The following is a 12017-nucleotide window of genomic DNA, read 5'->3' as shown; positions in this document are numbered from 1 at the left end:
ACACATGTTGCCCTATGACAATGGTTAACAACCTCACAACACATCAACACTATCCTTACTCAACCTTGGGTTCCCTATCACCAGCTTTCCTGTCCCTTAGAAAAAAGGATTTTTTAAAAACTTTTTTTATTGAAAGATAATTTACTTACATACAGTAAAGTGCACAATCTTAAGTATATAGTTCAGTGATTTTTTTACTTATGTGTACATTTGGGTAACTACCAACCACGTGAAGGAATACAACAATCTGTCTCTTCCCAGTAAATCATCCATTCCCCCAAGAACCACTATACTGACTTGTCACCATAGATTAGTTGTTGGTTTTTTAATTGTGGTACATATATATATATATATATATAAACATATATATATATAAAAACACAAAACATTTACCATTTTAAATGTTCTACAGTGATGTTAATTATGTTCATCATGTTATACAACCATCACTATTGTCTATTTCCAAACTTTTTCATCATTCTTAACAGAGGTTCAGTGCCCCCAAGCAAGTGACTCCTCCTTTCCCTTTCGCCTCTGAGAACCACTAATAAACTTTGGTCTGTATACATTTGCCTATTCTAGATATTTCATGTAAGTGGGATCATACAGTGTTTGTCCTTTTGTGACTGACTTATTTCACTCAGCCTAATGTTTCAAGTTTCATCCATGTTGTAGCATGTATCAGGACTTTGTTTCTCTTTATGGCTGAGTAATGTTTATATGTCTAACCTTCTGCCAGTACCACACTGTCTTGATTACTGTAACTTTCTAGTAAGTTTTGAAATTGGAAAGTGGGAATCCTCCACCTTTGTTCCTTTTCAAGATTGTTTTGGCTGTTGTGGGTCCCCTGCATTTCCAAATGAGTTTTAGAATCAACTTGTCAATTTCTGTGAATAAGCTAGCTGCGATGTTGGTATGGGTTGTATTGAATCTGCAGATCAGATTTGGGGAATATTGCCATTTGAACAATATTAAGTCTTCAGTCTGTGAACACAGATGTTTTTTCATTTATTTAGGTTTTTAAAAATTTCTGTCAATTTTTATAGTTTTTATTGTACATGTCTTACACTTTTGTTAAATTTATTCCTTGGTATTTTATTCTTTTTGATGCTAGTGTAAATGTAATTGTTTTCATTTCAATTTAGGCTTGTCATTGGCATTGTATAGAAATAGGGACAGGAGTGTTCGCTGTTGCCCTGGTGTACCCTTAGTCTTTGGTGGGGGAGGAGTGGTGTTTGAGTGGTAGAATTCTCACTTCCCATGTGAATTCCGACCAGTGCACCTCAAGCACAGCCATCACCTGTCCATCAGTAGAGGGTTGTGTTTTGCTGTGCTGCTGAACAGGTTTCAGCAGAACTTCCAGACTGAGACAGGCTAGGAAGAAAGGCCTGGCCATCTACTTCTAAACAATCAGTCAGTGAAAACTCTATGGATCACAATACTCTGATCCTGTTATGCATGAGGTTGCCATGATTTGAGGATCAACTTGAAGGCAGCCAACAACAACAATACCCTTGATCTTAAGTAGTTCCTGTGTCTGTTGTCTTGTTGGTAGGGCTTCCTCAGTGATTCTTGCTTGTGACACCTATATTATGCCTGGCATCTGGCAGGTCTTGTGCAGAATAGATTTTTTTTTTGTACCGCCTAGAGTAGTCGGAGACCTCTTGTGTTATTGGTGTAGTGTCATGGACCCAAGATTGTTTATGCCTATCTCCTAAGGGTAGAGATTCTTTTCTTTTATTCTTACTGCACTGCAGTGAGTCGTAAGCTGTGCCTTGAGAGTGACTTCATTTGCTGCCCTTCCCCAGGGGCTTAAGACTTTTTGTTCAGTAGGGGTGAAGGGTCCAGGCAGAGCTTTGTGCCTTTTCTGCATTTGTGGCCGCTCCTCTTCTCCAGGACTGCACCCCAGGAGAGTTTTCTCTGGTCTCCTGCCCTGCCTTCAGTCATTCTCTTGAATATTCGCTGGAGGTCTGTGGAGAAGAGCCTCCAAGTGGTTGTGAATGTCCCTTGTGGTTGTGAGTCCGAGGGGTTCTATATACCCACACTTGGCCTTTATCAATTTGTTGAAAATTTTAGCTGAGTTTTTCTTACCTGGTTGTCTGGTGCTTTGCATCTATTCCTTTGCTCAGCCACTGGTGATCCAGTGCTTGCTTCCTGTCTCTGAGAGGTCTGTTTTCCTTAGATTTCAGTCTACTTGATTGCTTGGGACCTCAGCTTTCTGATGCATTTAAAAAGTTATTTTTGTAGTTTCTTTGCTTTCATGTATTGCTAGTTTGAAGGCCGTGTTTTTCCGTCTCTCTATATCTGAGGTGGAAGTGGAGTTTCTCTCAGGTATTTTTATTGATATATTTTAAACCTTACAAGATATAATTGTTTTATATAGTCAGTGTTCATTGAGATTTACTCACATATCTAGCCTTTCCATTGCTCTTCAATCCTTTCTAATTTCCATGCTTGCATCCAGGATTGTTTTTCTTCTGCCTGAGGAACACCCTTCAGTATTTTCTTCTTTGTAGGTCTGTAGCTGATTAACTGTCTCCTTTTCCTTTTTGTCTGAAAATGTCTGTTTCATTTGCATTTTGGAAAAATGTTTCCTCTGGGCGTAAAATAATGGATTGGTAGTTATTTTCTTTTAAACACTTTGAAGATCAGTTTTGGGTTTCCATTGTTTCTATTGAGGAGTCAGTTGTCAGTCTAATTGTTGTTCCTTTGAAGGTAATATATCTTTTTTTCTTTAGCTTTTAAGATTTTCCTCTTTGTCTCTGTTTTTTTTAGCGTTGTTACTATGATGTGCCTAGGTCTTTGTCCTTAGGGTTTTGTATGGCTTCTTAAATCTAGCCTTTTTTTTTTTTTTTAATTAGTTTGGAAAATTCTCAAGCATTTTCTTTAGATGTTGCTTCTGCCCTGTTCTCTCTTTTCCTTCTGGGATTTTAATTACATGTATGTGAGACTTTTTCACTGTGTCCCACATGTCCCATTTGCATTGTTTTCATTTTCCATCCTTTGTTGACTTTGTGCTTCAGGCTTGCTATTTTCTATTGACCTACTGTCCAGTGTAGTAATCTTTTCCTCAGTTACCTGATTTGCTGTTCAACCCTTCTGTTATTGGGTTCTTAATTTTAGTTATTGTGTTTTTACTTCTAGAATTTCCATTTCTTTTTTATACATCCCATTTCTTGGTAGAAATTCTTGAATTTGTCTTCTAATTCCTTGAATATATTAATCATCTATTTAATTTTTCCCAACTGTTTATTTTGAAAAACTTCCTAACTTGAAAGGGTTGTACAGTGAGAACCTGTGTACCCTTCTTGATTTGATAGTACCCTGTTCGCTTTTTTTGTCTCTACTCTCTGAGTGGGTGTGTGTATTTTTAACCTTTTGAAAGTAAATTGCAGACTTTGTAATGCTTTGCCCCTGAACATTTGACATTTATGTTCTAAGAACAAGGACATTCTTCTAAATTAAGCTAAAACCATTGTCATTCTCAAGAAGTTCAACATTGATACAATAATATTATTCAATATACAATCCATATTCAAATTCCCCCAATTGTTTCAGGTTATAGATTTTTAGCCCCCCCCCCCGCCCCAAACATGTGGGATCCAATTGAGGATAATGCATTGCCTTCTTTGTTACGTCTCTTACTTCCCTGGGGTATTTCTGGTTTTTTAAGGATATTAACATTAATACACAATTCCAGACCCGTTTTTATCTTTGTTTATTTGTTTTTAATATGCCCACTGTTTGGATTTGTCTGCCTGTTTTCTCATGATTACATTCAGGTTAAACATTTTACGTGTTAGTTGCTGTCAGGTCAGCTCCAACTCATGGCAGCCTTAGAACTAAATGTTGCCTGATCCTGTGCCATCTTCAAGAGAGTTGGTATGTTTGAGTCCATTGTTGCGGCTATTGTATCGATCTATCTTAGTGAGGGTTTCCCTCGCAAGAATACTGCATAGGTTGTAATTTATCATTTTTAGTGCATCACATCAGAAGTCACATAATATGTTTGTCCCATTACTGGTGATGCCAAGTTAAGGCATCACAGTTATTTTAAAGTCCTTGTCTGATAATTTCATTATCTAGATAGGTTACTTTCTACTGTCTGCTTCTTACCTTTCTTTTTGTTTTTTTTATTTTTTGGTCACCTAGTTTTGCTTTGTTTAATAGATGTTGGATATTGTTTATGAAAAGTTGAAGAAATAGTAATGATGTTTTTCTCCTGAGATTATTTTCTTTTGCTTCCCGTAGGTCTTTATGATAAACCCAGATCTTTTAATACAAGACAGATTGAGCAGATTCTACGCTGTGTTTCAGTCTTGGAGATCCCTGCTGAAAATCTGGAGTATTTACCAGGGTCCCTCTTCCTTGGTGGGCTCTGAATTTCAGGTTTCATCTTCAGAGTCATATGAGACTGACCAGAGCTCTTCAGCTTCTCAGCCTCATATAGGCTGCTTTCAGAGAGGCAAGTAAATGCCTTAAGGGTAAAAGTAGAGCCAAATATTTAGCTGAACTCTCTTCATTCCCCTTTTTTTCTGGGTCTGTGGCCTCATGTCGTTGCTGTCTGAAAGCTTCGACGTCTTCAAACAGATTTTTTGTACTTAATTTATCTTTTCTAGTTATTCTTGGCTAGAGAGAATGCCTCAGGTTGTTTAGGAAGCAGACAGGATGTTCAGCTAACTGCTGTGTGATGTTAACAAGCTTCACTCCCTTTGTGTAGAAAGGAAAAAAAAATCTAACTTTTAAAAAAAAATTTACAAAAAGGATCCTACTTTACACAGATTTATATGGTAAAAAGGTATTCAAACATCATTAAAGGTGCTTGAAAGCTAAATCTTTACATTCCTTACCCCGAAGTTTTATCACTTCCCTAGAGGCAAATAGTTTTTGTGTTTTATTTTTGGTTCTGCCCTCCATTTTTGAGATCTTTTCTTTACTTTTAAAGAGATAGAAATGGTTAAGTAAGAAATATACATAATCAGTAATGTTATGGTGGGTTTATTTATTTATTTTATTTTGCTGGTTTCTGCCAATCAAAGCACAACATGGCCCTGCATAATGAACTTTTTCGCAAGGTTTCTGATCTGGTGGGTTGACAGTCAGACTTCATACTAGTTCAGTTTAATAGGCAAATTGTCTTTGTTGTTGTTGTTTTATTTTGTTTTTTAAACACAGGTACAGAAAACCACACAAAACCAATGTAGTGAATTATTGTATGTGGGTGGCCTTACAGCCACCACCAAAGTCAAGAAATGGAATTTTACTAGCCACTCCAGGATTCTTTCTCATTCCCTGTTTGACATAACAGTTTCCCTCTTCCTGAAAACAACCACTGTCCTTTTATAATAATCCCTTCTTTGTATTTTCTTAGAGTTTTATACTTTAAGTGGGCATTCCTTGACCTTACGGTTGAGTCTTGCTTTTTTTTGAGTGTCTTTTCATCTGCAAGTTCTCTCTCTCTCTCTGTGTAGATTATCTGTCGAGGAATCTCAGTCATTTGACCTGTGGAGTTTCCCACAGTCTGGATTTTGCTAATTGTATAGTCATGATGCAGTTGTACTCTCCTCTGTATTTCCTGAAGATCAGCCGCTGGATCCAGAGGCTTGATGAGACACAGATTTGATCCTGTTGGCATTGGGATATCATGTTCTTTCATCAGGAAGCACATAATATCTGCTTTTCTGTTCTGATTATCTACTGCTGTGAAACAAATTACCCCAAAACTTAGTGACTTAAAAACCGTTTTCTTGCATCTCATAATTTTGTAGGTCAGGAGTTTGAGCAGGGCTCAGTGGATGATTTTTCTGCTCCACGAGGCATCTGTTTGGTGGGATGAGCTAGTCTGGAGGTTCTAAGACAGTTTCGTTCACATGCCTGGCACTCATCTAGGCCTCACCCTTTCCATGTAGTCTTAGGGCCTCTCCACATTGTCTCTCCATTAGGTTTGAGTTCTTACATGGCAGTTGGCTTTCCTCAGAGTTGTTAGTGTTTAAGATACCAAGACAGATGCTCCAAAGCTTCTTTTGACCTAACCTGGGAAGTCCTAGAATGCCACTTCTGCCATATTCTTTCAGTTAAGCCAGTTTACTAAGGCCAAACAAGATTCAAGAGGAAGGGAATTATATCCTACCCCTCAGTGGATAATTTGCAGTTATCTTTAATCTATCTCAGTCTCTTTTTGTTGTGTAATCAGCTTTTGTTGCTCAATGCCTAGATCTGTTAGTTGTGGGCTGCAAAATGGTGAAATTCTAAATTTTTTAGTTTTCATTTATTTGCTGGAATATGTATATAAAGAGATATTTCCTCTCATCTGTCATTTGGTTACCCAGTGATAGTTAATATAGGAAAATCCAGATAGATGCTTGATTCCTCCCTTTATTTACTTGTAAGATAGTGGGTTTATGTCCTATCACAGCGGTCACCATGTCTCCTATGGTGAACAATTTTTTTTTTTCTCTTTATCATTAGCAGTTGTCATGGATTTAAATATGTAATCATTTCATTCCATTGCTGAAGCTCAAATTATCCTATCTTTGGCCACTGAGAGCCTCATTAAGGTGGCTTCTCAGTACATTTGACATGACTCTAGTAGACTCACATAGCTTCCTTGCTATCTGGTATGACAAGTATCGTAGACTCATTTCGTACATTTCTTGCTTCAAACCTGGAGTCAACCATTTTTTCAAGGAGCCCTGGTTTCCTTTAGTGGGAAATTTAATTTAAAGACCACAATCTGGGCGCTAGGGTGCTTGTCACTACTGGGTTGGACACTGTATCTAGGGCTTTCAGTGGATAGAGCTAGGAAATTGTTGTGTATGTATGTGTATATATAGATTATGTAGGTAGGTATATAAGTAATATTTATTTAAAGATAAAATACCTCATGAATTTATACAGATAATTTTAATACAAATTCAGTACTAGAAGGTTTTTAACTTAAGTTCTTCAAATATTAGTTACATCTGTGTTTCCTTCCATACTGAGAATTCAGGCTGTCGAGGACACAAAGGGTGATAGAATTAGAATATCCCATAATTACTCATTTGCTTTATTCCATGTTAACACACAACAACATCTGACTAACAGTACTAACAATATCACCACCAGTATACCTACTGAAAACATTCTTTAGTAGTTACATCTGCACTGTCAGAGCAGGTAATCATTACATACCATCTTTCTCCCCTTTAATCCTCATTTAGACTCTTAGCTGTCCTTATAACTACATATTTAATATTCACTCCAGCCTTTTTGTTGTTGCCTTACTCTCTTTAGTCAGTTTGGTTGTCTGAAGATCATTTTTAGCAGATTATTTAGGAGGGGGTCATGGGAACAATAATCTCTGAATTCTTTTTTTTTAAATTTTTTTATTGTACTTCAGGTGAAGGCTTACAGAACAAATAGTTTCTCATGAAACAGAAGTACACATGTTGTTTTATGACCTTGGTTAACAACCCCACAACGTATCAACCCTCTAACTTCTCAATCTTTTTTTTTTTTTGGTGAAAATACGCATAGCCAGAGATACACCATTTCAAAAATTTCTGCATGCACAGTTCAGTGACATTGACTGCGCTCTTCAAATTGTGCTGTTATTCTCACTTAAGATGAAGGCTTACAGAACAAAATAGTTTCTCATTTAACAGTTACTGCAAGTGTTGCCCTATGACAATGGTTAACAATCTCACAACACATCAACAATATCCTTACTCAACCTTGGGTTCCCTATCACCAGCTTCCTTGTCCCCTTCTGCTTTCTGGCCCTTGTCACTGGACTCCTGTACCTCGTTAGTCTCATTTGGTTTTACGGGGCTGTCCACTCCCAGGCTGAACAGTGAACCTCGGAGGTAACTTCACCAGTGAGCTAAAAGGGTGTCTGGGGGCCATACTCTCGGGGTTTCTCCAGTCTCCTTTAGGCCAGTAAATCTGGTCTTTTTTTGTGAGTTAGAATTATGCTCTACATCCTTCTCCAGCTCTGTCCAGAACCCTTTGTTGTGATCCTGGTCAGAGCAGTCAGTGGTGGTAGCCGGGCACCACCTAGCTGTACTGGACTCAGTCCAGTAATTTCTGATTTCTTGCATGTATAAGTTTGTGACCTTTATATTTCAAAATCAGTTTGACTGGATATAAAATCTTTATCACCTTTTCTTTCTTAGAGTATCTTCAATGTGTTATTCGCTTTTCTTCTGCCAGTGAAAGTCCCTGTCAGAGAAGATGATAATCCAATTTTATCTCCCTCATAAGTCACTTGCTCTTTTTCTCTAGATGTCCAAATGATTTTATTTTTTCTTGAAGTATTTTAATTTTATTAGATTATGTCTTGGTATTAGTTGTGTTCTGTGTTACGTTCAGGTGTGTGATATACTCTTTCAATGTGTAATTTCGTGTCCTTTCCTCCCAGTTTCAGGAGTATTTCTTAAGTTATAGCTTTTAGTAATTTTTTCCTCTAGGGATTCCTATTATCTGTATGTCAGATCTTCTTTACCTTCCTTCAATATTTGTTACTTTCTCTCAGATCTTTTATCTTTCCTCATTTCTTAAGATTTTTAAAAAACTTTTCACTTTCATTTAAGATGTTATCTGGTGTGTTTAGACATTCTTGTGAAGTTTCTCTTAGTTTAGTCTTTATCTTTGACATTTAGTCTTCATCTCTGATTTTTTTTTAAAATTTCTAACTCTTTCATGAGTTATGTTACCTAATTTGTGAAATTTTCAATTCTGTTCTTCCTATCTTATATCATTTTCTTAATGTCTTTTAGCTCATTTTAAAATAGTAGGTTAACTTTTTATGTTTCTAGCTACTTGTGTTATTCTGCTCATTGTTCCTTTTCATTCTCTCTTCATAAGGTATGGCATTTGACCTCAGTTGTTTTCTATCATTTATTTTTTGTGTGAAATTAGTTTTCTGAACTTTTAGAAGAGGGCATAGTTAAGGAGAGCATTTCTAACTCCGTAGAGCTTCCCCTTCTGTTGTTTTCAGCTTATTGTTGTTAGGTGCCATCAAGTTGGTTCCGACTCATAGCAGCCCTATGTACAACAGAATGAAACACTGCCCAGTCCTGCTCCAGCCTCACAATCATTGCTTTGCTTCAGCCCATTGTAGCAGCCGCTGTGTTGGTCCATCTCGTTGTTGGTCTTCCTTTTTTTTGCCAACCTCTACTTTACCAAGCATGATGTCCTTCTCCAGGGATTGGCCCTTCCTGATAACACATCCAAAGTAGTACATGAGACAAAGTCTCGCTATTCTCGCTTCTGAGGAGCGTTCTGGCTGTACTTCTTCCAATACAGATTTGTTCCTTCTTCTGGAAGTCCGTGGTATATTTGGTATTCTTTGCCAACATCATAATTCAAAGGCATCAATTCTTCTTGGGTCTTCTTATTCATTCTTACTTATCGCGATGAGCTTTTGCGTGCTCATTATATGAGGTGATTGATTGTTTTCAGCTAGTGTTTGTAAATATGGTGGTTTGAAGCCTGAGATTTTCTGGACTCTGTTCTCTTCTTTTCTTCCTTTGTCTCTATTGTACTCGTCTTGTATAATTTTTATTCTGTTTACAGCGGTTTTCTCCTCTGTTTGGAGTCCTGTCCTGGCTATTCCATTTCAAGAGTCAGTAGAAGCTAGACTCTTCCATCCCCTTCAGACTTTATCTGAATTGGACTGGGCACAGCCTCTTCCATTTTCAGTTGCTGTCCTCAGATTGGCCCCCTGTGCTTTCCAGTAAATATCCAGATCAAACCTGTTGCTGTCAAGTCAATTCCAACTTATAGCAACCCTATAGGACAGAGTAGAACTGCCCTGTAAGGTTTCCAAGGAGCAACTGGTGGATTCAAACTGCTGACTTTTTGGTTAACAGCCAAACTCATAACCACTGCACCACCAGGAAACCTTCCAGTAAATAGTTACTGGCTATTTTGATGTTCTTCTGTTCTTAGATCCACTGTGCTGTTTCCCTCTGCCTCCACTTTCACTGAAGCTGAAACCATCACTCGTTTGTCCACATCTGCTTGTATTTTGGGGTTCTTGGAGATAATCTTGTCACCTAGTTTTGTTGTAAATGGTCCATTAGTTTTTTGGTTTTGCTGTCTAATTGTGCCATCTGTTTTTATGAGGGCATTTGTAGAGATTCCAAAGCTTTCATAGAATCTTTTTGCTAGTATTTTTTAAAATATCACTAGGAGCAAAATAAATGTATTTTGATGACATATTAAGTCATAGATGTGCTTGGGGTTACTGGTTAGATAATGAATGGCTAAAAACTATGTGGCTGGAAATTTTTTTACTTGGGAGAGGAAAATTGGTGTGTTAGTGGTACATTAATTCATTAAACATTTACTAAGTGTTTATTTTTAAAACACTGTACTGGGGTAAAAAGAACAAAAAAATTAATAAAATACATCATATCTGGAAGGCAGTTAATGCTTTATGGTTACCTTCCACCAGTTATTGGATTGAAAGCTAAGTTTTATCTCAGTAAACCTAAATTATTAAATTCAGGGTCTCTATTTTCAGTTTACTTTGGGAATCTATAGGATCACTATGAGTCAGAATTGACTCGACGCGACAGGTTTGGTTTTGGTTTGGGGAATTTATATAGGCCGCTTACTTTTCCACCTGTTGCTTTATCTTGACTTGCTGCTTATCAGTCTTTGGAAAGATTTTGAAGAATAATTATGTATCGTTGTGATGTGCCCAATCTTCCTAAGAAATTGACCAGAGAAGTCTGTATGCTCTCTTCACAGTCAGCTCTATTTCTAATTCGAGGCTGAAATTGCCAGTCCATTTTAGCCTTCTCCCAGGAAGAGGCAGTTTGGTCTAGAATTGTATTAGAATTTATCGGCCTTAATTAGCTGCCTACAGTGTATTGCAGGATTTTGTTCCCAAAGCTATCCTTCAAAATAGGATATAGCCTTGACTAGCTGTTAGAGACCAAATTCCATGGTTTTGTTCTTTTTGTTATTTCTATTGGTAAGTTTATTTTCTCCTTTGAAAATGATTTTAGGAGGATGTATCACACTTTGTCAAATACAAATACATCAGAAAGTAATTGAAATATGTGAAATATTCACTTGAGGCAAGATCATTTTTCTGCTGTTTTATTTAGGAACTAAAGATTGAAATGTAGGCCTATTGAGACCAATATGAAATATGTTCTCCTGCTTGTAGATATTAAAACAGCTTCCAGACTCAATTCTCAGAGTGAATAAAGCTTTATTTATTTTAAGTGGAAAAAGGCAAAACATCCATCCTATAGATTAGGGTTGGAAGTTATACAGTGGTATTTTAGTAGTAGTAGAAATTTATGGAATATTTTCTTTATACCCTTCTCCCCTACACAATTTAGTGATTTTAATCAGTAACATTAGATCTTATGAGCAATTGATAACTCTCGTGCCTTCGTAGAATGAGCTGGGAAGATTTTAGTTAAAGTTTTGTTGAACAGAGCCTGTAATAATATTGGTGAGTAATATCTAGCTTGTCAGATTTTTGTTTCTATACTTTGGCCTAAATATGTTTATAATGTATTGAGGTTGTTTGTCTGGCATTACAATTATTCAGAAAAATAGTCTTTAACACATCTTTTTCTGATCTGCTTGCAGGTTCATGCATGGGAAATTTCAGACCAGTTGTTACAGATTCGGCAGGATGTGGAATCATGCTATTTTGCTGCACAGACCATGAAAATGAAGATTCAGACCTCATTTTATGAGCTCCCCACGGACTCTCATGCCTCTTTACGGGACTCATTGCTAACCCATATCCAGAACTTGAAAGATTTGTCGCCTGTCATTGTAACGCAGGTAAATCATGTGCTTCTCGTTCAGAAAGTTTGAATTTATCAAGGTTATTTTGGTTAACATTTTAGGCCATATGAGGTAATGTTAACAACTTTATTACGGACTCGTTGCTGTAAACTTATAAGTGGATGAAAGTGAAAATTTAAAGCTTTTGGGCTAATCTAGAGTTCATTTTGTTTCAAACTAACTGAAATACCATAAGTCGGGGAAGTAAGTGCACA

At 37.0% G+C, this 12017-nt stretch overlaps 1 protein-coding gene across 5 annotated transcripts in view; it reads left to right on the top strand.

Annotated features, from left to right (window-relative positions):
• TNPO3 (transportin 3) overlaps positions 1–12017 on the top strand; it is an 89750-nt gene that overhangs the window by 15495 nt on the left and 62238 nt on the right. For 4 of the 5 annotated variants that reach the window (XM_004382654.2, XM_004382656.2, XM_023737095.1 and 1 more), the window contains one exon: positions 11599–11799. In XM_004382654.2, the coding sequence (XP_004382711.1) occupies positions 11599–11799 (201 nt within the window). Of the gene's footprint in view, positions 1–4313; positions 4466–11598; positions 11800–12017 lie in introns of those variants that run through there. The other variant, XM_023737094.1, reaches the window with a different exon arrangement.

The sequence above is a fragment of the Trichechus manatus genome, unplaced genomic scaffold (assembly GCF_000243295.1).
Source record: "Trichechus manatus latirostris isolate Lorelei unplaced genomic scaffold, TriManLat1.0 scaffold00097, whole genome shotgun sequence".
Lineage (NCBI taxonomy): Eukaryota > Metazoa > Chordata > Mammalia > Sirenia > Trichechidae > Trichechus > Trichechus manatus.
Note: the sequence above shows the minus strand (reverse complement) of the source record. Positions and strands in the feature narration are given on the sequence as shown.